Raw genomic sequence first — 24,686 nt, forward strand, 5'->3', positions numbered from 1 at the left:
ACACAAATGATGTATAGAGATTCTGCTCTGCTTACTCCCAAAATTCGACCACAGCACTTGTCATGTTGGTGGTATTTGCTATGCTGTAATTGGAGAAACAGCACTCTGTGTTCCATGAGTTTCCACAGTGTCTCCAAGGAAGAGTCTATTTAAAAAGAAAAAATATGAGTCAAACTACTGACAATGTTTTACAAGTAAGAATTACCTCAGTGATATCCTCTGACTAGGAATGACAGCTGACTCGAAAACTAATGTAGGTTGAGTTCTGCACTGCACGTATGTCCCTGGGAGAATGCCTGCCATAAAAGTTATTTTTCTTCTCTATTATATGAATCAAATGTAAAAATGTTTCCTCCTTTCTTCACCATATCAGCCAAAAATGTTTCAGAATCAGCTATGCCTCTCACAATGTGAGAGTGTATTGACAGTTCTTTAAGCTATGGCTGCCCTGGAGAGGACCTCAAGAGTCATTGTTACATTAAAGGTAATGAAATGTGACTATTGTTGAGCACGCCATTTCCAAAGGTTTCAGTTTTCCTCTCAGACTGAGGAGGAGAGATGTTTACAGGAACTTGAACTACAGCTGATATTTTCCAGTGGTATTTTATACAACAGTGTTCATTACTTTAAGAATTGATGTTTTGATAAAAACCAGAATCCAGTGACTGAATATCTATGCAAGTAATTTTGGACAATGTTGATCTCAATAAAATATATACCCTGTTGATAGTCATACTTTTGGAAGCCAGTGATTTTATATATTATTGCAGACTACTGCACATGTTACAGCATACAGAGTGACAGGTTTCAGAGTAACAGCCGTGTTAGTCTGTATTCGCAAAAAGAAAAGGAGTACTTGTGGCACCTTAGAGACTAACCAATTTATTTGAGCATGAGCTTTCGTGAGCTACAGCTCACTTCATCGGATGCATACCGTGGAAACTGCATACAGAGTGAGTTTTTCAGAGACTTCACGAGAATTGAAAATCAAAATACTCCAATTTAGACCCCAATCCTACACTCCCAGCATATACCAGACTACCAACAACTTTGTCTTATGAAGAACATGTTATGTAAAATCCAGAAAATGTTATGTGCAAATAGAATATAGTCACAAACAAATAAACTTGGTTCTTTATGAGGGCCAATTGCCCAGAGCTGAAAGCAATCTTGAGCAGAATTGAGTGGGAGGAAAAAATAAAAGTGTGAATGATACTTGGGAATTGTTTAAGAACGCTTTAAGAAAATGTTTAAGAAAGCTGAAAGGTATCAATGACAAAAAAAAAATCTATGGCCAGTAAGGTTAAGGAAAATAGGAAGAAATTCTTTAAATGCATCATCAACAAACAAAATCCTAACATTGGTATTGAATCATAGTCTCAGAGAACCATAGGGTTAAAAGTGACCGCAAGGGTCATCTAGTCTAACCCCCTGCCAAGACATAGGATTTGTTGTGTCTAAACCATCCAAGACAGATGGCTATCCAGCCTCCTTTTGAAAACCTCCAGTGAAGGAACTTCCATGACTTCCCTAGACAGTCTGTTCCATTGTCGTATTGGTTTTACAGTTAGGAAGTTTTTCCTGAGATTTAATCTAAATCTACAATGCTATAATTTGAACCCATTGCCTCTTGTCCTGCCCTCTGTAGTAAGAGAGAACAATTTTTCTCCATCTTTCTAATGGCAGCCTTTCAAGTATATTAAGATTGCTATCATGTCCCCTCTTAATCTCTTTTCCAAACTAACCATACCCAGTTCCTCCAGCCTTTGCCCATATGGCTTGCATTCCATCATTTTGATCATACTTGTCACTCACCTCTGGATCCTTTCCAGTTTCTCTAAGTCTTTTTTATACAGCGGTGGCCAAAACTGGACACACTACTCCAGCTGAGGCCTAACCAGCGCCAAGTAGAGTGGTACTATCACCTCTGGTGACTTGAATGTTATGCCTCTGTCACTGCAACCCAAAATTGCATTTGATTTTTTTTTGCCACAGCATTGCACTGATGACTCATGTTGAGGTTGTGACCTACCACAACTTCCAGTTATCCCACATTCTGTATTTGTGTATTTGGTTTATCTTCCCTAAGTGTAGCACCTGACATTTGTCTTTGTTGAATTTCATTTTGTTGTTTATAGCCCAGTTCTCCAATTTATCAAGATCCCTTTCAATTTTATTTCTATCCTCCAAAACGTTTGCAACCTCCCCTAGCTTTGTGCCATTTGCAAATTTGATCAGTATACTCTCTATTCCTACATCCAGGTCATTAATAAAGATGTTAAATAATACTGGACCCAGAACAGATCTCTGCGGAACCCCACTTGAGACCTCCCTCCTATCTGACATCATTCCATTAATAGTTACTCTTTGTTTGTAGCTGTATAACCAATTATGTATCCACTTAATGGTAGTTCCACTGAGCCCCCATTTCTTCAGCTTACTTATGAGAATGTCACGTGGGACTGTGGCAAAAGTCTTGCTAAAGTCCAGGTATATTATGTCCACTGCATTCCCCCTATCACCAAACCAGTTACCTTGTCAAAGAAGGCAATCAAGCTGATTTGGCATGATTTGTTCTTGTTAAATCTATGCTGGCTGCTAGTGATCACCCCTTCATCCTCCAAGTGTTTGCAAATGGAATCTTTTATACATTGCTCTAGTAGGTTCCCAGGTATCAAGGTCAATATTATATTTGTTCAATATTAGATAATGATGGTACAATTGTCAATCATGAGTGAAAAAAGCAGAAGTTTTCAATAAATATTTACGTTCTGTATTTGTAAAGAAGCAGGATGATGTATTCATATCTTACAGCGATAAGGAAATACTTTCTATTCCATTAATAACTGGGAAGGACGTTAAACAGAAACTGTTAAAGTCAAACCTTTTAAAATCAACAGGACACCCACGAGTATTAAAAGAATTGGCTGAGGGGCTCTCTGAATCACTAAAATTGATTGTTAATAAATCTTGGAACACTGGGAAAGTTCCAGAGGACTGGAAAAAAACTTCATGTTGCACAAATATTTTAAAAGAGTTAATGGGATGACCTAGGACATTATAGGCTGGTTGGCCTGATATAAATGCTGGGCAAGATCATGAAAAGACTGATATGGGATGCAAGCAGTAAAGAAATAAAGGATGGTGAAGAAACAAATTTGATGCCTTTTTGAGATTACAGTTTTGATTGATAAAGGCTGCTGTATTGACTTAACAGACTTAGACTTTTGTGAAGCATTTGACTTAGTCCCATAAAAAATCAGCACTACACAAAATCAGTATAGTGCAAATTAAATTGCTCAACAACTGGTTAGCTAATAAAAAGAACAGGAGCATAAGCTTTCTTGGGCTACAGCCCACTTCATCGGATTCATAGAATGGAACATGTACTAAGATATACATATTCCATTCTATGCATCCGATGAAGTGGGCTGTAGCCCACAAAAGCTTGTGCTCTAATAAATTGGTTAGTCTCTAAGGTGCCACAAGTACTCCTGTTCTTTTTGCGGATACAGACTAACACGGCTGCTACTCTGAAACCTGGTTAGCTGATATATCTCAAAGTAATTACTGTATAAATAAATGGGGAATTATCCTATGGAGTGTTTCTAGTGGGATTCTACAGGAACCTGTTCTTGACTCAATGCTATTCAATATCTTTATCAATAATCTGGAAGAAAATATAAAATCATTTCTAGTAAAATTTGCAGATCACACAAAAAATGGTGGAGAGGTAAATAATGATGAGGACAGGTCAGTTACACATGCTGATCTGGACTGTTTGGTCAAGTACACCTTTGTCTGAAAAATGTGCACTTTAATACAGCTAAATGCCAGTCTTATATCTAGCAACAAAGAACTTGCGTCACACTTACAGGATGGGAGACAATATTCTGAAATGGAGTGACACTGAAAAGAACTTAGGGATAATGGTAGATAGCCAACTGGACAAGTAGGTAAGAGAACACACACAATCTCTGGATGCATAAGAGGAGGAATTTCAAGTAGGAGTAGAGAGGTCGTATTATCTCTGTATACAGCGTTACCAAGGTCATTACTGAAATATCGTGTCCAGTTCTTAAGTCCCTATTTCAAAAATAATGTTGAAAAACTGGAAAGGGTTCAACAAAAGAGCTGCAAGAATTATTCAAGGTCTGGAAAATATGCCTCATAGTGAGACACTCAAGAACCTCATTTTATTTAGTTTATCCAAGAGAAGTTTAAGAGGTAATTTGATTATGGTCTACACGTACCTACATGGGGAAGACATTTCTGATATTAGATACAACAGAAAAAGCCTAACAAGATCCAGTGGTTGGAAGCTGAAGCTAGACCAATTCAGACTAATAATAAGGCCCAATTTTTTTTTTTAGTGGTGAGGGTAACTGACCATTGGAACAACTCACTTAGGAATGCTCAAATAAATTGGTTAGTCTCTAAGGTGCCACAAGGACTCCTTTTCTTTTTGGTGGATTCTCTGTCACTTGCAGTCTTTAAATCAAGACAAAAAGATATGATATAGCTGAAACAGACATTATGAGTTTGATGCAGAAATTACTGAGTGACGTTCTATGGCCTGTGTTATACGGGAGCTCAGATTAGATGACCATAATTGTCCCATCTGGCCTTAAATCTATGAATCATGAAAACACCTTAAGTCCCTAACTAACGAGGTTGTCCAGAAACAAGATGCAAGTTCTGATGGAGTCTGTATTCATTTCAATTTAGTATGTTTGGAAAGTGGCTTTACCAAATTGTATTTTCTACCCATTTTTTAAAATTTATAGAAAACAAAAGTTTCTTAAATATGAACTATAGAAAATAATGAGAAGCAAAGTAAAGCTTCCTTAGAAAAGCCAAGTCAAAAGAGACTAATGAAAGCTGCATTCAGAATTTCCATTGTGGCATGCACAATACTGAACAACACCACAACAACCTGAGCCAGATTCTTGGCTCTGCCATGGCCCCTTTCAGACACTTCAGTGGCACAAATTAGTCATACAGCTGGTCTAACTGATCTCCTTAAGTTTCCCCCTATATAGATGATTCCTGGGTAGTACAGAACCATGCTTCCTGGGCCTCCGCATTGGTGGGGGGCATGGTTGGAGTACCACTGCACTTTGGCAATCCGTGGCTTCCAAAAGACCTCTCTGGAGTTACAAACTGCCTTGAGGCTGCTCTAAAGTGCACTGAGGGGAACTGAACCAGTCTCAGGATTGGAGAACCACAAAGGTGCAGAGAAGCTATCTTTGTCCTCCCCCACCCAGTTTTCTGCTGAACAGAGCTTGGCCAGCCCAGAGAATCTGGGCCTCTATCTTATAACAACATGGCAGCATAGAGAAAAATATTTCTAAAGAGGAGTTGTTGTTCTGTGCTGACCAAGTGCTACATTGTTGTTTGTATCTTTCTTTCTGTTTGGGGGAGGAGGGTGGAACATCTTTGTAAATAAGGAACACAAGATCAGACTTGTTTTACCCATACTTGCTCTCATGAGAACTAAATGGAAGGCATCTCATACAATCTATAGATCACACATATGGGTGAAATACCACTTGAATTTCTATGAAATTCCATTCAGCATATAGTGGAAGAGAATGAAGATTGATTTAGACTGCGCTCTACAAGAAGTATGTTATCCTCAGGCAAAACTCTCATTCATTTTAATAGGAGTTTTTATTGGGTAATAACTTCATAAAAACTGCCTGATTGGGTCCAGTTGTACAGCAATGGTGCTTAATACATTATTAATAATAAATATGAAATTAATAAGTCCAAAATGTCAATGTGCCAACTGTAGTTCCAGTTATAATAGACTTTTATTTTAGTGATATTGTTTGTTGACAAAAACAACACTCAACTTTAGAGCTCATTTAAATTTTTCAACTGCAATATTTTTCTGATGAAAAATAGGGTTTCGTTGAACACAATATTTTGACAACATTTTTGGTCTCTAGACAGCATTTTGACAACACTTTTGAAATTTTGAAATGAAACAAAAACTTATGTCAAACTGAAATTTGTTTTGTTTCAGTTTTTGAAAACCAAAAACATTTTGAATTTCCTTTTCCCCGATTTTTCTGCCTTCTTTTTCCCCACTAAGTGCAACAAAATGAATAATGTCTAAAGTTTTTTTCTCCATCACTTTTTCCACTGTATCTTTTCAAAACTTTGTTAACATTGGAAAAGTTACAGAATGGCAAAAGGAAAAATGAAACAATGCAACATTGTCACTTTAACTTTTCCAAAATGTGAGAAGTTTTGAGAAATTACAGAATAAAAAAGGAGAAAAGGGAAGAGAAAAAAAGAGGTGGGTGTCTAAGGGACGCTAGACTTCATTCATTCCATACAATCATGATTGAAAATAGAGAGAAAAAATCTAAAATTCCCATATTTTGGAAATTTTTGGCTTTTATTAAAACTGAATCCAAATGAAATTTTCACCGAGTTTCATTTTGTAATTTTTTTGAATGAAAAACTGTGAATAAATTTTTTTCATTCTAAATTTTTTTGGGGAAAAAGGGAGTTTTTGTGTACTTTGTTTATGTTTTTTAAACTTTCTCTACTTAAATAAAAGAGGTTCCATTCAATTTAGTTCTCAAAAAGATTATTTTTTAAATCCACAATGATGTTTACAAGGAGGTGGATTGGATTAAGCAGCTATCAGCTATCAGCAACAAGTTTTTGCTTCTTCTATTAAAACAAAAGTAAACACACACTTACAGTAGTAAATGAATTATATAGGTAATATATGGCCCAAGAAATAATCACAATGTAGTAAATATTTAGCCAAAAGGACAGGACAGCAGCTGCTAACCCCACACCTGCAGGAAAACAAAACAAAACACAGTGAATATTAAAGATTTTTCTACTATTCTTGGCAATGTTTTTAACAACATCAGCACTAATACAAATGGTGGCATACAAAGGGGAAACATCATACGCAGAACAATTACATTGTATTGATTTATTGATCATGCACCCAGTTGAAACTCTAGAATTAACATTATAACAAGTGGACACTAATTTTGGGTGATTCATGTTTTGGGTGCCCAAACTGAGACACCTGATTCCTGATTTTGTGACATGATAAACACTTGCAGCTTCTATTGACTTCCACTGGAGTTGTGGTGCTTAGCACTTCTGAAAATAACGAAAACAAACATCTCCTAGGTGCCTCTAATTGGCACCCAAAACTAGTGGGTAATTTTGAAAAAATGAGGCCTAGTTGTATGTGCAGTACTATGTTTCAGTACATATGAACAGACTTCCAACCCACAACCCCACACACTCTATCACACTGCTTCCTCAAGTAAGTCACCACACCTCAACCCTGGTACCTCAGAAAATGCCTGTGGACATAGAATGAGTATCCCGCAGTAGCCAGCAAACTCAGGCTATGTCGGACCAAAGGCAGGGAGCAGAGTTGTGGGCTATCCACTGAGAATGCCCCACCCTCAGCTCCCCACGGGAACCCCTTGAGGGACTGTATGACATTCAAGCTGATCTCAGAGGTACATGGGACCCAAAGCATAAAAGACAGTTGACCAAAGTCAGTACTTTGAATTGTGCCTGGAGAAGATCTGGTGTACACTGTAGAGCACAGATGTAATGTGTTATCTGGGAAAGACCATTATGTAAGCTGTAACCTGCATCACCTGAATTTTCCAAGATGCTCTCCGGCTGTAGTCCTATTGCAGTAATCCAGACAAGAGGGGGACAAGGTGGGAGTAAGTACGGGGAAAGTCACACACATAGATGGCAATGCAGGAAAGCTAAAATGTATACTGTAGTGTGGAGCAGAACTAACTTTTGAATACATATTTGAAACTTGTTTCATTTCAGGTTTCACTACTAACCCAAAGCCTTCGCTCTGGGTGCTGTGGTTTCATTTACAACCAAGACAAAACTCACAGTTTCTCATTGTTGGCATCTCAAACCAGGAAAAACTAAGAAGTTTGGACTAAGTTTTGCTCTGAGGTTCAAACTTAAAGTTATTCTATTGGGGCCTCTAGGCATTATTGTAATGCAAGTAATAATATTAATAAATAATAGGGGCTGAAAACCCATATGAACCAGGATAAAAGGAGGTTGTCTGACACGGCTATGAACTGAAACCATTATGTTTTATACCTCCTCCACACAGTACTATTCAAAACAATCTTTACTATTCTATATTTTGTCAGAAATATAAAATTTATAAGACTAAGTAAAACATTTATTCTGAGATTTTCAGAACTACTCAAGAAATTTCGATGCCCAACTTCTATTAATTTTACTGGAATCAGTGTCTAAATCCTTTAGATGACTTTGAAAGTTTCAGCCCCACTTCAGAAAATCAGATGTTTCTTTAAAAAAATGAGCAAAGTAAAAATGAAGGAACATTGTATCTGCTCTGTAAGTGCTTTGAACAGCTTCTGTGACCTAGAAGTATCAGAACGGTAGATATTAATACAAATCTCATATTGTACCTTTAAACATTGGAGCAAGCTTCCAGACTCCAAGGCCTCCTACAGATGTGAACTGACCAAGGGAACATTCCAAAAGGAATAGTGGAACTCCAGCAAAAATTAAAGTAAGGAAATATGGAATCAGGAATGCTCCTAAAAGGAATACAGTAAGTGGTCCATTACAGTGAAAAGTCATCTTAAATCTACATTTTTATGAAGAGTCCAATACTTCCATAGCTATTATACAGCAGATTTTTTTTCATTTTTATTTTGATTATTCAAAATTGCTAACATGCATGAATGCCTTTCTGAACAACTAGTAGCCCAAAGAGGTAGAAAGCCAAGGAGAAAAGGACTTCACCTAATATAATTTGGATTGCTTGCTTTTAAAATAGTTCAGGTGGCACAAAGGGGAAGGAAAGTAGCTGGATCTGGCTGGATGAGAGTTACCCTGCCATGGGGAAGCTCACAGTTGGTGTAGCCAGCCCTCGCACCATCTCCCCACAAATTCAGCCCAGGTGTAGTGGCTGAGGAGGCGGCACTGCAATGTGCTCCAGCTCTGATTAATTAAAGTTGCTGGGCCCCAGGCTGCTCTGACCTCCACAGGCCCCACAGCAGTGAAATCCACCCTGAGAATCAAGGAGCTATAACCAGTTCCTTGATGGCACCCTTCCTGCAACACCAAGCAAACAATTAATTTTCTTATTTTTATTGATGGAAAAAAGATTAGCAGCAACTTATACTTTAATGTTAAAATGAACATTTTGTGGGGCATTTTAGTCTAAATAGATACTGCAGGCTACAAGCATAAAATAAAATGTGTACCTCCACCATTCTTGCCACAAAGGTATGGAAATCGCCACACATTCCCCAAGCCAATGGCATAACCCACACAGGACATAAGAAAGTCAAATCTTCCTTTCCAGGTGTCTCGGTCTGGAATATCTGTTTTCTTCTTCTGTACTTTCACTACCAAGGTTTTAGGCTTGTCATTGGTGATGGAAGCATCACTAAGTTCAGTGGAGATTTGTCCATCTGCAACTTTCGTTCCATTCGTTGCCATGTCTCTGGGTTTAGCTGGAGAGGCTCTGGGAGGCAGACGAGAAATTTCAGCACCAGTCCACGTGGACAGCAGCTTTGCGGCTTTTGATTACCCAACTAGGGGGGTAAGAGTTTGGCAAAATAAAAAAATGCTGGAATAGTTTGTGATCCAATCAAAAATCCCAGAATCAGCTTCTTTATTAATCTGTAAGACATAAGATCAAAACAGAATTCAGAGGTGCTTCTACTGTAACCTCTTGTTTGAAGCCTGATCCAAAGCTGATGAGACGATGTCCATTGATTTAATAGCCTTTAAATTGAGGCCTTTCCTTATGAAAGCTACTTTTGCTGTATGTTTTATCTAAGGGCTTGATCCTGCCTTATGGGAGGTTTGGTGTTGACTCAATGGTAGCAGGATCAAAGGTAAAATAGTGAGAGAGAAAACGTGAAACTACATAGTCAGCTTCAGATCTCATGCTTCTCTAAACATGCATTAAACAATTCCAATAGCACAGCATAACATTTTTTCAGAAAGTGGTGGTACACACTGACTTTATCTTATGCTCCAAGAAAAGCAGCAGAGTGGTGGCAACAGTCATGAAAATTAAACAAAGGCTCTTCACACATCCCAAGTAATGCCCATGCTTTAATAAAGATTAGGAATATTTTTGTCAGCTAGAATTTGGAGCAGTTTCACCTGCAGAAAATAGGAGTTTAACATCAATTTACAGGTTGGTCAGGGACCCAGCATTTCCATATTCCAGTGCATAATTTTGCTCATAGGCATGACGTGTCAATAATGAAATTGCTGCTTTAAGAGTTTAAAAGAGGAATGTTTTCATTGTTCAAATTTTAACAAATCAGTGACATTGTACATTTACATGTTAAAGATTTATTCCCATGATAATTGCAGGTTCTCTTTATTTGCAGGGAGCCATCATGACTATCCCAGTGTTATTTTCTACAGATAATTGCGGCCCTCTTATTATTAAGACGATGCATTTATAACAGCACCTTTGATCCAGGAGACTCCCAAAGGAATTTGCAAATAGTAGGCTACATTGAACCACAAGGCTCAACCCTTAAAGGCTGAAGTAAAGTAAGGCACACACTTACATATTCTTACAATTAACGGCTAGCATACAGAGCGCAGATGATTCACTCCACCTTGTAATTTAAGGTAACTGGCTATAATGATCACACTATCCTTGCCCTGTATTTTCTGGTATGGGTTACACCCTTGGGCCTTTTAAACAGCATTTGCTAGTATTGAATTAATCATTTTGCACAGCTTTACCATGTCCATGTTACTCTTTTGTGGCCTCGGTACACACAAGACAAGCAGCAGAAAATAGGCATGACTGTACTATAAATAACTTGTGACATCTTCTGCAAAGTGCTAAGCATCTGCAATTCCTATTGACTTCAATGCACCAGTCTCCATTCATTTTCCATCCAGGTTCCCCCCCAGCCAACCCATGGCTTGGACCTTACCACCCACCCCCCTCGTAAGAGGGTTAAGGTGAGCTATAAGAATGAGGTGGGATTGGCTCTCTGCCATACCAATCATAGGTGTCCCCAACCCAGCTCCTCTGTTCCATTCCTTTATCCAGCACCTCCTTTTAAGTCCTTTACCAGGCTATTTATCTGGTCACTGGATGCCTTCCCTATGAAGTACCTGCACTGGACTTCCGCCCCACATTTACAAAATAAGTTGTGACATATAGCCTACCACCTTTTCTTTTTACCAGAAAAGGTCCTTCCTGACACCAGCTGTGGGGAAGGTGAAAAAACCTCACTCCACCGCAGCCAATCTGGTGGTGTGAGAAAAATTCCTTCCCAGCCCCACCTAAAAAGGAGCGACTAGTACAATGCCCACAGGAGGTCCTAACCCAACCTGGTATTCACCACCTCTAGGGGAGGGAGGGTGGGTGCTGCCTTGCCTGCGTGCGGAAAAAGGGGCTTCCAACACCCAGGGCTTGCACCTTTATAGCCTTCTGACCTCACATTCCTGGGGGGTGGGGGGGAGGGGAAGTCAGCGCTGCAAAGCTGACCACCATTCACCTTTTGCAGCAGTTTCTGATCTCATTTCTCTCCTCTCCCCCCACACACACCATAAAGCAATGCTGCCTTCCCTTGACAAGCCCAGATAACGTTCCCCCCTCTTTAAGTGTCGTGGGCCATTTCTTCCATCACAAATTCACACAACTTTATCATTGCAGAATGACTGCTTGGGAGTGCGTGGCTTCTCAGATTCATTCTTTATGGTTTCCATGCACATGGTTTTTTGGGTTTTATTATCCACATATAGAAAGAAGAAAACTGCCTGTGCCAGTCAATAGAAAAAAAATCAGAAGAGACATTTTGGGCTTATCAACCTGAACATTTGTTTTAAAACTTTCACTTTAAAATAGCAATATCTGTGCTGTGGATACAATGGTCCAAATTCCCCCTTCGACAGCTCAAGTGAAGTCAGGGGAGTGATTCATTTGGCCCAGTATTCCCTGATTCTGGCAAAAAAGAATTGTTGGGGGCTAGTTAAATACACACAAATGGTAAAATATTCACCCTACTCCATTATTTTGTAGGATTAAGGTTGAGATTTTCCCAGGAGCCTTTATGGAGACAGGTGTCCAAATCTGTGCCCATCTCCCTTAGGCTGAAATTTTCAAAGGAACTCAAGTGAGTTGGAAAGTCTGTCTCAGGACAATGGGATGGTTTTCTGAATATGGGTGTGATTCTTATGACAATAAGGAATCAAAGCTCCAACTACAGTCAACCACAGTGTGGGAAGATGCTAAGCAACCTTAAGCTGAGCAAGCTTGGGAACCCAGTTCAACCAATGCACTTCAGTCCTGACCTATAACAACTTGTGTCATTGTTCCAGTCTGCGACCACAATGGCTGAGATGGGTGTGATTTGCCTTTTGTGCCCCCTCAAACAGTTCTTTGGATGCTATTTGAACGACCTGCATTGTGACCACATTCCTGAAGCATGGCTATTAGAGAGTTTAGCACAAACTGCAGCCAAGGTAATGTAAATAAATCGGGGAGGGGAGGGACAGGAAAGAGGGAGTGCACTATTTTGCCACTTAATTAACAAAGGCATTAAATCCCCTTCTCCAAAGCTGCAAAGAGCTGTATTTCAAGGGTGCAAGAACTGGCCTCATACAACTCAAGCACACAGTGATATCAGCAACATCTGTTACAAATAGTACCCAAAATCTAGACGGTAGGATATGGAACCAATATGCTCTAGGAATTATTTTGAGGAAGATCTGTAGCCGGTGTTATACAAGAATCAGATCAGATTATCACAATGGTTCCTTTTGACCTTGGAATCTATGAAACTGAAACACATACACTAGCATATAAAAAACCAAAACTTCCTTTTAATGAACGAGCCCTCTATGTCAAGGATTCCATTAGCTTCACCCCATACTGTCCACTGTGTCCCTCCCTGGAGTGTAACAGCTCCTAGGTCCCGGCTCAAGGCCATGTTCTAGCAGCTTAGCTCTATGAAATTCTAAAGAAACATTGCCTTACACACACGCATGCACACAGTTGGCCTGATCTAACTTTCATTGCCTCTTTCCATTGACTTGAGTGGTAGCCGAATTAAGCCTATTGTGAAAGCTTTTGCTAGAATTCTATTTCTACTGGTGAACTATGTTCAAAGGATAGGTTTCAGAGTAGCAGCACACCATGTGTAAGCAACATACCAAAGTAGACTTGGTGCATGAAACTGGGATTGCTGAATCTATTCAAATTGGTCACCTCCCATACCGTGATATCCACAAGCAAGCTCCTCTTAGGGCCAAAATATCATAGCATCATTTACTGCCTGCATAAGTGACCTCTTTACTATGCAATACACATATGCAAAATATGATGCTATACTGCATGTACTATTTTACCACACACATTCATTTGGGCCAGATTTTGAAAGGTCCTTAGGTGCCTAAAGATGAAGATAGGGACCTAGTGGGATTTTCAGGAGTCCTCGACTCCTATCAATAAGATAAGTAATAAGATAATAAGATAATAAGAAGTAAAACTAAGGTCCTGGGTGCTTATTGCATTATAAATCCCATGGAATGTTTCTGGTAGGGGTGATAACTTGGTACCCTAGCTCCACTTCAGTTGCCTAATTACTTTGTGCTTACCTAAAATTCCCCCTGCAGTTTCAGTTGGAGAACAGTCATGTGTTTAGTGTTTTGGATATCCTGATACTGAAACAAGCTTACATATAGGTCAGTCATTTTTATTTCTCTGATGATGCCAATGGCCATAGCTGCCTTATACATTTCTTTTTAGAATATGGCTTTTGCAAGCTCGTTGCCTGGTTCAGGAAGGCCCCTGCTTTAGTCATTGCAACCAGTGACTGCTGGAGGATAGAAGTGCTCTGTCCCAGGGGCAGTTCCTGGAAGGATTCTGGCTGACCCCACAGAGGCATATGCACTCATCCACCCACACAGCAGCAGACAGTACCCAAAAGCACAGCAAGCCCACTCTGCTAGGCAGACAGAAAGGGAGAGATGGCCCGAAGGCTCCAGCAGCAGCACCTCCAGTGGATGGAGGGAGAGGGAGCCCAGAGGACATCAGAGCAGCTGCTGTGCTGATCAGGGAGAGGCTGAGGAGAGAGAACCCCTAAGGCTTGGAAAGGAGAAGCTTCAAGCAAAGACTCCTTGCAGAATCAGAGTAGTTAGGGCAATTCCTGCAAGCCACTAGAGAGGGATTTGCTATACGGAGCTAGACTGCTGCATGCCAGCACTCCCTTTTGTTGAGTCCTTTTTTGAGTCTGCAGGGAGCCTGCAGTCTTCACAGCCTAGCAGATACAAGATGGGAAAGAACTGACCCATCCTGCAGCCTCTGTGGGAAACCAGCCCACCAGGCCATTGCCCTGTAGCTCAGTCTGGTACTGTAACAGTGATCACATTACAGCAATGAATGAGCTTAGAGTCACAATGCTAATAAAAACTGTGCACCATCTACTGCTGTGTGTGAATCTCCTAAATCCCGGATATAAAATACTGCCTTAAATTAAACTGAGATATAAAACACTCTGCCTCCTTTTCTCACAACACACTGATCAGACCTCCAGGTTTTTGGTTTGTTTGAGATCTAGGAGCGTTCCTCATTTGCCAAAGTGTAAAATTATTCTTTTTGCATCAGTTTATTGCTTTAGACAATAACCAGAATAATTAAAAAGACTGACTATTGTGTATCACTTATTTCTTTGATATAGTGTACTGTGTACAGTATATCACTGATGGATATGTTTTACATTGGAAAATGAACTGCTAGCAATTATCAATATTTTATGGAATGTAAGTTATTTTAGTGAAGATGATAAATTACTTGTATAAACAAGAATTCCTTTACCATTAATTACTACTTTTAATTACAAAAGAGTTGAAATTCTGAACACGCATATTATTTATAGGCAGGTTCGTAGGACCACCTATTAAGGTTTCCTGACAATTCCCATTATAAGACACTGTTTTCATTTGCTTATAATTTTGTTGATTTTAACCACTTAAGATGACTTTTTCTCCATACTAGGTGTCTGCTTGACTCCCTGTTCTCAGTGACAGTGCCTGGCTTAGAGCAGCTGAGATCAGCCATTATAAGGAAAGTCCTTCTGACTCTTTGTAGCCCCGAGCAGTTGCTCTGTGGGGATGGTGCATGTGTTTGTCTGGACTCACAAAGGAGCTGTGAGGGGACGGAGCATGCTCAATTGCTCTATGGAATGGCTTATGTGTAATCCCACCACACATAGTAGCTATGAGAGGATGGTCAGGTCAGCACTAGGGGCCGTGAGAGCCACAAGCATGCTCAGTGAGGACAGAATCTTCTGAGATTTTAGTTGCTAAGCTCCAACACATCTCTACTGAATTGCAACTTTTAAAAGGCTTCTGACTTGGCCAAATGTGGGCAGATTTTCATGGGCATGGCAAAAGGCACATCCCTGATACAAAGGCCACCTTCCTGCCAAATTTCAGCTCCCTTCTCCTGAGCACAGGGATGACAAAAGTCACCAGAATTTTTTATCATAGGCAAAATAATGTAATTTTTATTAGCCTCCTTCTTAGAAACATTTTAACTTAAATATTCCAAACAAATTTCATCTGCGCTCTCACTGACTCCTTTGCTAGCACCTCAGGGAGGAAGAGGAGGAAGCTGCCTGATTTGACTGCAGAGGGGACAGAAGCCAGACATGGGGAGGAGGAAAAGGAGTAGATTGGGACAAGAAGTCTGGTGAGATTGGAACTGAGATTGGGAGAGCAAGGGGAGATTGGGAGTCAGTTGGCTGAGAAGAGGGAAACACTGAAGTCTAATGAGGAGGTGGAGGGGGGAGACTGGAACTGGCCGGACAAGGAGACTGGGACTAGGAACCAGTGGGAAGGGAACAGGGGTAGTGGGAGAAGGATTTGACAAGGAGTTTGGGTGCAGGGAGACAACAGTGGGTGGCTTGGCAAAGAGAATGGGACAAGGAGACAGCAAGGTGGGAGACTGGGACATGGTGCTGGGAAGGGAGTGAAGGGGGCAGGAGACTGAGATTAGACAAGGAGCCCAGGGAGGGAGACTATGACTGGAAGCCAGTGTAGGGGAATAGAGAGACATTTTGCATGATGATCCCGGGGCGGGGAAACTGGGGCTAATTAGGTGAGGATACTGGCGGTAGGTATGGAGAGGGAGAGATTGGGACTCTGGCAACAATCCCAGAAGGGAAAACTAGGACTGGAACTGGGGTGAGAAGTCTGAAGAAGTGGAGACTGGGACTAGGTAGGCAAGGAGCATGGGATTGAGACAGGGAGCCTGGGGTGGCGAAGAGACAGGACTGACTCAGGAACAGGTTGGAGGGGATGGGACAGAGGGGTCAAGCTTGTGAGGAACAGGCAGAAGAATGTATGCTCACTAGAGCACACTCCCCTCTAGAACCTGGAATGGAACCATTCCTCTGTGCCAACCAAGTTGTGACACTCCCTGTCAAAGTGTCTCTCTCATCCCCCTCTGATGCTCGTCTACATAGAGGATGACAACCTACTACTGCTGTCAGTTACTCCGTTAGCTCAAGTGGCAGAATTCGGTGCAGTGGATCTAAAGAGTCCAGCTAGAGTTGGTTGGAAAAATTCCAACTAAAGATTTTTACATCAAACTTTGGTGATTTGTTAAAAATCGAAAGTGTTTCATGGAGATGGTTGGATTTTGACAAAGTTCTCACAGAAACTAGGCATTTTTCAAAACATACCTATCAGGTAGAAGATTGCGTAGTTACCTACCAGCTCACCCACCTGGATCCTTGGCATTATGTGTCTGCCTCTGAGTCAGGGACTGTAGGGCTTAAATGGTTTGTGGCAGCCTGCAAGGTGGACTGTCCCAGACCCATGGCTCCATTCCCTTTCACAAAGAATTTTGAAATTTGTAGTTTTTATTCCAAATCAGAATGAAACCACATCCCAAAATATTGAAATTCTCCACCAAACCAAATTACCATTCTCCACCCAGCTCTAGTTCCAACCCTGCTGATGAGTGTCATTATGATGAAATTTGTTTTTTTCTGTTTGCTTTTTTAGAAACCAAGGAAATCACACACACACAAAACTTATGTTAAAAGAACATTGTTAAGGTTGCAAAGGCAAGCACAAAAAGTTAGGAAATGCCAGAATTAAGGTTGCCTGTGCAATCTTAATTCAGCCCTCTTGCTCTTATGCACTGTGACAGAGTCTTTAATTGCATTGTCACATACTATTTTTTCCACTGGGCCCCTACCACATTCAGTGCATGGAATGGAACTGCTATGGGGAATCAATCCAGGCTGCGTAGTAAAGGAAGTTGTTGCCCTGTAGTATCCCTGCCTCATTTGGTGCAAAAGTTGGAAGGTGTATGGTGAATGAGGCAGGGGACTGCAAGAAGCAAAAGGACAGTCTAATGGTTAAGGCATGTGAATGCTGCCCTGGAGAACTGGATTCTACCCCTGCCTCTAGCACAGAGTTCCTATGTGATGCTAGGCGAGTCACTTAAGCGTAGGTGCTGGAACTAGGGGTGCTGCCGCACCCGCAGTCTTGAAGCGGTTTCCATCATATACAGGGTTTACAGTTTGGTTCAATGGCTCTCAGCACCCCTGCACTTAAGCCAACATTTTCACAGCTGGTCACTGACTGCATGTTCCTCATTGCCTGGGTGATCAGTCTGATACCCTGAAGTGTGATGAGCTCAGTATTCTCGACTGTACCTGAAGACAGTGGGAGCTGGGCTCTGAACATGTGAAGTGCTATATAATGGTAAGTTCTCTGAAAAATCAGTCATAAGCATCTCAAGTTGGGCACCCAAAATTAGTGTGAACTTTTTACTGACGTGAGTTCTGCACCTGTAAAATGGGAATAATACCACCCTTCCCCTCATAGAGGTGTTGTGAAGATAAGGTAATTAACATTTGTGAAGCACTTGGAGACTGAGTGATGAGCACCATAGAAAAGCCCATGAGATAATGAATTCTGTCTTCCTAGTAGAGTGTGAATGGTGTGCAGTAAATAAGCTCTAGGGCCACACATCGAACAATGAGGACAGTACAAAATATTGAATAGCTGTTCATTTAGTGAGCACCATGCACCCTGTGTACTGAATGAAGCAGGGTGTTTGTGAAAAAATAGTATGTGATCACATAATTAAAGACTAATGCATACACAGGGCTGTGGGGGTATATTAAGGTTGCACATGCAACCTTAATTCTGGAACTTCCAGATCATGGCCTGGCCTGCATTTTGGCATAAGGGAGCGAAGGTGGTATAAGGTGAATGTGCAGAGAAACAGGCTCTGCAGAGCCACGATATTGTTGCATCATGGAAGTGAGTGAAAGGGGGCAGGAAGGGGTGGAGCCCTGCCTCCATCCCACCCCACCCAATGCACCTACTAGCAAAGTTATGCCATTGCATCAGCATCACATTGTATCAGCGTATGCAGAGATGGATATAGACCTGGTCACACTTTGCTCCCTCCCCAGAGCAGCTGAGAGATGAGGAGATTCTGACTTCCCGAGCAGCAGAACAACGCTAATTGGTGACCCAACCCTTCATTTTTATCTAGTCAATGTATTTCTTTTTAACGTACTGTAGCAGGGTAGACACCCGCTCCTGCCCTGAGGGGCTTAGAACAGCCCAGGAGAGGGCTGTGGCTGGGGCAAGCAGCCCAGGCTGAGTAGGGAAGTAGGCCCTCCTTACCAGTGATGAGTGGCTTTTACACTGTAGTCTGCCCCAGTGAGTGGGGGCTAGTTGGTGACTGGCAGTAGCCTTACACTGAGGCAAGGTGGGGATAGTGGGTGTAGGGTGGACCCGGAGAGACAGTGGATGTACTGCCAGGGGGCAGTCACCCAGGAGACAAGGGGCACTGGGTCTGGGAGGGACGCGGGGCCAGCGGTAAGGCAGACCGCCGGCCTGCAGAGGGTGCTCCAGAGCCTTGTAAGCTAATTCCCAACGCAGACCAGCAGGAGGCGCCGCAGGGGTGAGTCCACTCCCTTACATGTAGCTATCAGACTACTTTGCAGAGCTGTGTTCTGGATATGATTAGCAGGTCTTTAAGCATGAGCAGAGCTATAAAGCTGACAAGTTTTCACAGAGTAGTGCCAAAATGAAAATATATAGCACCATACCAATTCAATAACCTCCATCCTTCTAAATGCAATTCTGTTGTGTCAGAAGCACTTTGCAGAAACTGTCACTTTTCAGTGACTTACAGCTCTATGAATAAAATGTATTTTGTGCTGAAACTTGATGTTGTGCATCATTGCAAGGAGCAGCACATCCCGCTAATGGTGTAGCAGCAGTGGCTGCTATACATGCTCCTCTAGCACTCAAAGCCACAAGCTAGCCCTAGGGTTGCCAAGCATCCAGTTTTCAACTGGAATGGCAGGTCAAAAAGGGACCCTGGTGGCTCCGATTGGCACTGCCAACTGGGCCGTTAAAAGTGTGGTTGGTGGCACAGCAAGGGCCCGGGGCTGAGGCAGGCTCCCTGCCTGCCCTAGCTCCGCACGGCTCCTGGAAGCGGCCACCTGATCCCTGTGGCCCTTAGGTGCATGGGCAGCTCTGCACACTGCCCATGCCCCAAGTGCCGGCTCCGCAGCTCCCATTGGCCAGGAACCGCAACCTGTGTCCGCTTGCAGACACGAGGGCAGCCACAGCCTGCAGAGCCTCAGTGATGCCCTCCGCATCCCAACCCTCTGCCACATCCCAACCCCCTGCCCCAGCCCAGAGCCCCCTCCTGTACCCCAAAACCTTCATCCCTGGCCCTACCCCAGAGCCCACAGCCCCAGCTAGAACCCTCATCCCCCTGCACACTAACCCCCTGTCCGGAGCCCTCTCCTGTACCCTGAACCCCTCATTTGTGGTCCCACACGGAGCCTGCACTTCCAGCCCAGAGCCCATAGCCCCCTGAACCCCAGCCTCATGCCTCAACCTCAGAGAAAGGGTGGGGCCTCATGGAAGGGGCGGGGCAGGTGTGTTCATTTTTGTGTGATTAGGAAATTGTCAATCCTATCTAGCCCATAGGATCTCATTCAAACTATTGTGCCCAACGGAAAATTCACAAGGTTCTCCCTGTGTGTCATCCTGTAAAAACTATGAATTACATTGAAATTACATGGGCCGAATTCAGACAGGTACAAGTGGACATAATGCAAATTTGGTGCTATATTTTCAGTATTGCCAATCCAGAGTTTAAAAATGAGTCAGGATTCAAAAATATCACGAGACTGACCTAAAAATTATGAGATTTTTTAAAACGGTATTTTGGGTTTTTACTTGCCTTCCCATTGTTGAGCCTTTAGGACCCACTTGGGCTACGTTTTCAAGATTCTCTGTAACTAGGAGGGCTAGAAACATACTTTTTCTAAAAACCTAAAGCTGAGCTTTTCCCTAATCACAGCACAGGAGTTCAGGCTTCAAGGAAAATACCAAATATCATGAGAACTGGCAATACTGCACTTCTGAGCCAAATGATGGGAGTAGCCATCTTGCTGAATGGTGTTATTATTTACAAGTTGAGATTCTGGCTGCACATTCATGCCTCCCTGGCCATTTCCAACTTTTAAACGTGGAGATATTTGGTTTTATAATTTTAATCTAAGAGAGTGGCCTCAGATCACTTAAGGGAGAATGTTACCTTCATCATCGATTCCTTATTCATAAATATGCAGGTTTTCAGCCTCGTAATAACAGGGGTGGTATCAAATAGAACCTAACAACCTACTGCTGTCATCTGCTCAAAAGCCCTGGAAACACTATGGGCCCAAATCTTGCTACCATGCAGTTGAGTAACTTTTACTCCCCCATGAGCACTGATAGGGGAAGGATAGGCTAGTGGTTAGGGACCTAGCGTGGGAGAGCAGCTTTCAATTCCCTGTTCTGCCACAGACTTCCCATGTGACTTTGGGCAAGCCATTTAGTTTCACTGTGCCTCAGTTCCCATGTGCTAAATGGGAATAACAGCACTGCCCTACCTCATGGAGGTGTTAGGATAAATATATTAAAGTCTCCTGTGCTCAGATACTGTGGTAATGGAGTCTATACAATACAATAGATAGATTGCAGGAAATCCATGCTTAGCAGTATATGGAATAAGGTCATTTTCCTTGCAGAAAATATTTTGCCAGTAACACACTGCTAACTGTTACTGAACATGCACTTGTTCAAAATAAAACTGCCTTCAAGTAAATTCACTGTCTCTTAGTTGACAGGATCTAAAATTGTTTACAATGTGGTTGTAGCCATGCTGGTCCCAGATATTAGAGAGACAAAAGGGGGGTGAGGTAATATCTTTTCTTGTACCAATGTCTGTCGGCCAAAGAGACAAGCTTTCGAGCTTCACAGAGGTCACCTGGTCTCTCTCAGAATCTAACATTAGAATTTACATAATTACTTACCCTGATAAACATATCCGTGCACATTTTCTTGGCTAACATTTGAACTCTCAAGCACAGATGACCAGAGTTTCCCCACACCAGAGGCCCCATACTGAACATGACTGGTTTGTGGAAGAAATTAACACAAACATATCTAACTTTTACCCCACAATACACATGTAAAGGAACATGAAAATGAACGCATTGCTTAGTCAGCGAGCAACCAGCTATGCACATCTATTTTAGGTTATTTGATAAAGGCCCTGATCCAGCAAAGTATGTAAGTATAGGAGTAGTGACACTAAGTCAAAAGTTAAGCATGTGCTTGAGTGTTTTGCTGGACCAGTGCTGTTAAGGCTAGAGGGTCGTATGCTCAGCAGGTAAAACTGGAGTAGCTCCGTGAATTTCAACTGAGCTACATCAAATTACACCAACTGAAGATTTGGGCCATGAGTGATTTTATAATATAAAAAAGAGACAGCATGTGAAGAATGAAGACAAAAATCAAAAGGACTGGACAGGAGCAGAAAGTTCAAGGTTTACAGCTATCAAACTGTGCATTTGGTACAATGGTTTTGTACTTGCATTTTGGTTTGATTTTGTTCTTTGCATGTTTTTATTAAAAAGGGCTTTCCTGATTCAGTGGGGTGCAAATTGTGCATTCAATACCCAGAAACATAATTTTGTTCCTTAATATTAAGTGATATAGCTGGTAGGATTGAATGTGGTTTTTCAAGTTTGTGGCCCTGGTTCTGCAATGAGTTCTGTGGGGCTCCATCTGGGTGCAGGAGTCTGCTCATGCAGGGCTCCTTGCAAGAACAGGGTCCATCTCATTAGGTGCCGCCCACTGCTGGGTGAAAAGAATGGCAACCCTAGGAACAGACAAGTGGAAGAACCTTGTGGCCTATTGGGAAAAAGCTAATGTACTCAATGCTTTTTTTGCCTCTGTTTTCACTAACAAGGTCAGCTCCCAGACTGCTGCGCTGGGCATCACAAAATGCGGAAGAGATGGCCAGCCCTCTGTGGAGATAGAGGCGGTTAGGGACTATTTAGAAAAGCTGGACGTGCACAAGTCCATGGGGCCGGACGAGTTGCATCCGAGAGTGCTGAAGGAATTGGCGGCTGTGATTGCAGAGCCACTGGCCATTATCTTTGAAAACTCGTGGCGAACCGGGGAAGTCCCGGATGACTGGAAAAAGGCTAATGTAGTGCCAATCTTTAAAAAAGGGAAGAAGGAAGATCCTGGGAACTACAGGCCAGTCAGCCTCACCTCAGTCCCTGGAAAAATCATGGAGCAGGTCCTCAAAGAATCAATTCTGAAGCACTTCCATGAGAGGAAAGTGATCAGGAACAGCCAGCATGGATTCACCAAGGGAAGGTCATGCCTGACTAATCTAATCGCCTTTTATGATGAGATTACTGGTTCTGTGGATGAAGGGAAAGCAGTGGATGTATTGTTTCTTGACTTTAGCAAAGCTTTTGACACGGTCTCCCATAGTATTCTTGTCAGCAAGTTAAGGAAGTATGGGCTAGATGAATGCACTATAAGGTAGGTAGAAAGCTGGCTAGATTGTCGGGCTCAACGGGTAGTGATCAATGGCTCCATGTCTAGTTGGCAGCCGGTATCAAGTGGAGTGCCCCAAGGGTCGGTCCTGGGGCCGGTTTTATTCAATATCTTCATAAATGATCTGGAGGATGGTGTGGATTGCACTCTCAGCAAATTTGCGGATGATACTAAACTGGGAGGAGTGGTAGATACGCTGGAGGGGAGGGATAGGATACAGAAGGACCTAGACCAATTGGAAGATTGGGCCAAAAGGAATCTGATGAGGTTCAATAAGGATAAGTGCAGGGTCCTGCACTTAGGACGGAAGAACCCAATGCACAGCTACAGACTAGGGACCGAATGGCTAGGCAGCAGTTCTGCGGAAAAGGACCTAGGGGTGACAGTGGACGAGAAGCTGGATATGAGTCAGCAGTGTGCCCTTGTTGCCAAGAAGGCCAATGGCATTTTGGGATGTATAAGTAGGGGCACAGCGAGCAGATCGAGGGACGTGATCGTTCCCCTCTATTCGACATTGGTGAGGCCTCATCTGGAGTACTGTGTCCAGTTTTGGGCCCCACACTTCAAGAAGGATGTGGATAAATTGGAGAGAGTCCAGCGAAGGGCAACAAAAATGATTAGGGGACTGGAACACATGAGTTATGAGGAGAGGCTGAGGGAGCTGGGATTGTTTAGCCTGCAGAAGAGAAGAATGAGGGGGGATTTGATAGCTGCTTTCAACTACCTGAAAGGGGGTTCCAAAGAGGATGGCTCTAGACTGTTCTCAATGGTAGCAGATGACAGAACGAGGAGTAATGGTCTCAAGTTGCAGTGGGGGAGGTTTAGATTGGATATTAGGAAAAACTTTTTCACTAAGAGGGTGGTGAAACACTGGAATGCGTTACCTAGGGAGGTGGTAGAATCTCCTTCGTTAGAGGTTTTTAAGGTCAGGCTTGACAAAGCCCTGGCTGGGATGATTTAACTGGGAATTGGTCCTGCTTTGAGCAGGGGGTTGGACTAGATGACCTTCTGGGGTCCCTTCCAACCCTGATATTCTATGATTCTATGATTCTATGATTTGGGCACAGTAATAATTCAAACCAGTCTATTTCTATGTGGTTTTCACATCTGCCAGCAGACGGCAGACAACAAAAGTGGTGATGAAATGGAGATTATGTACCATGAAAATGGGTACAGGTGAGTCACATCATATACGCATTTAACTTACGTGAATTCAACTACATGCACCCGGCACAAAAAAAAAAGAAAAATAACAAGATACCCGTAAATAGTGTGGGCTATTCCATCCACCATTCCACTCAATGAGCGTATGCCCCAGAGTGAGCGCGAGATAGAAAACATGAATCTGCTGTTCCCTCAGTCGGTCTCAGTTCCTGCGTGCCTCTCATAGTGTGAGCATCTCACTGTGCTGAGTGTGATTCTAGTGTTTAAAGAGACGTATTTTGTGTTCAACATGGCCTCTAAACGCAAGCCAACTACTTCATCTGGTGCTCAACCAAAGAAACAGCGATCTGTTCCAACGCTGGAGGAAAAAGTGGCTGTGTTGGACTTACTGAGAGATGGTATGTCGGTCTCCAACGTGGAACGTAAATATGGCCGCAATGAATCTAGCATCTGTGCCATCAAGATTCAAGAGAGAGAAATTCATCAAGCCGTGGCATCAAGTGCTCCAATAACTGCGAAGGTGATGAGGCAAGTGCGTGATAAGACTTTAGTGAAGACTGAAAAGGCATTAA

At 42.3% G+C, this 24,686-nt stretch overlaps 1 protein-coding gene across 6 annotated transcripts in view; it reads right to left on the bottom strand.

Annotated features, from left to right (window-relative positions):
* The window catches only part of SLC6A1 (solute carrier family 6 member 1), a 109,995-nt gene that overhangs the window by 37,973 nt on the left and 47,336 nt on the right, over positions 1-24,686 (bottom strand). For all 6 annotated transcript variants that reach the window (XM_073352311.2, XM_073352314.2, XM_073352309.2 and 3 more), the window contains 4 exons: positions 9,273-9,693; positions 8,469-8,600; positions 6,721-6,821; positions 36-145 (listed from right to left, as the gene is read on the bottom strand). In XM_073352311.2, the coding sequence (XP_073208412.1) occupies positions 36-145; positions 6,721-6,821; positions 8,469-8,600; positions 9,273-9,510 (581 nt within the window). In that variant the 5' untranslated portion in view covers positions 9,511-9,693. The remainder of the gene's footprint in view (positions 1-35; positions 146-6,720; positions 6,822-8,468; positions 8,601-9,272; positions 9,694-24,686) is intronic.

This window comes from Lepidochelys kempii, chromosome 7, assembly GCF_965140285.1.
Source record: "Lepidochelys kempii isolate rLepKem1 chromosome 7, rLepKem1.hap1, whole genome shotgun sequence".
Classification (NCBI taxonomy): domain Eukaryota; kingdom Metazoa; phylum Chordata; order Testudines; family Cheloniidae; genus Lepidochelys; species Lepidochelys kempii.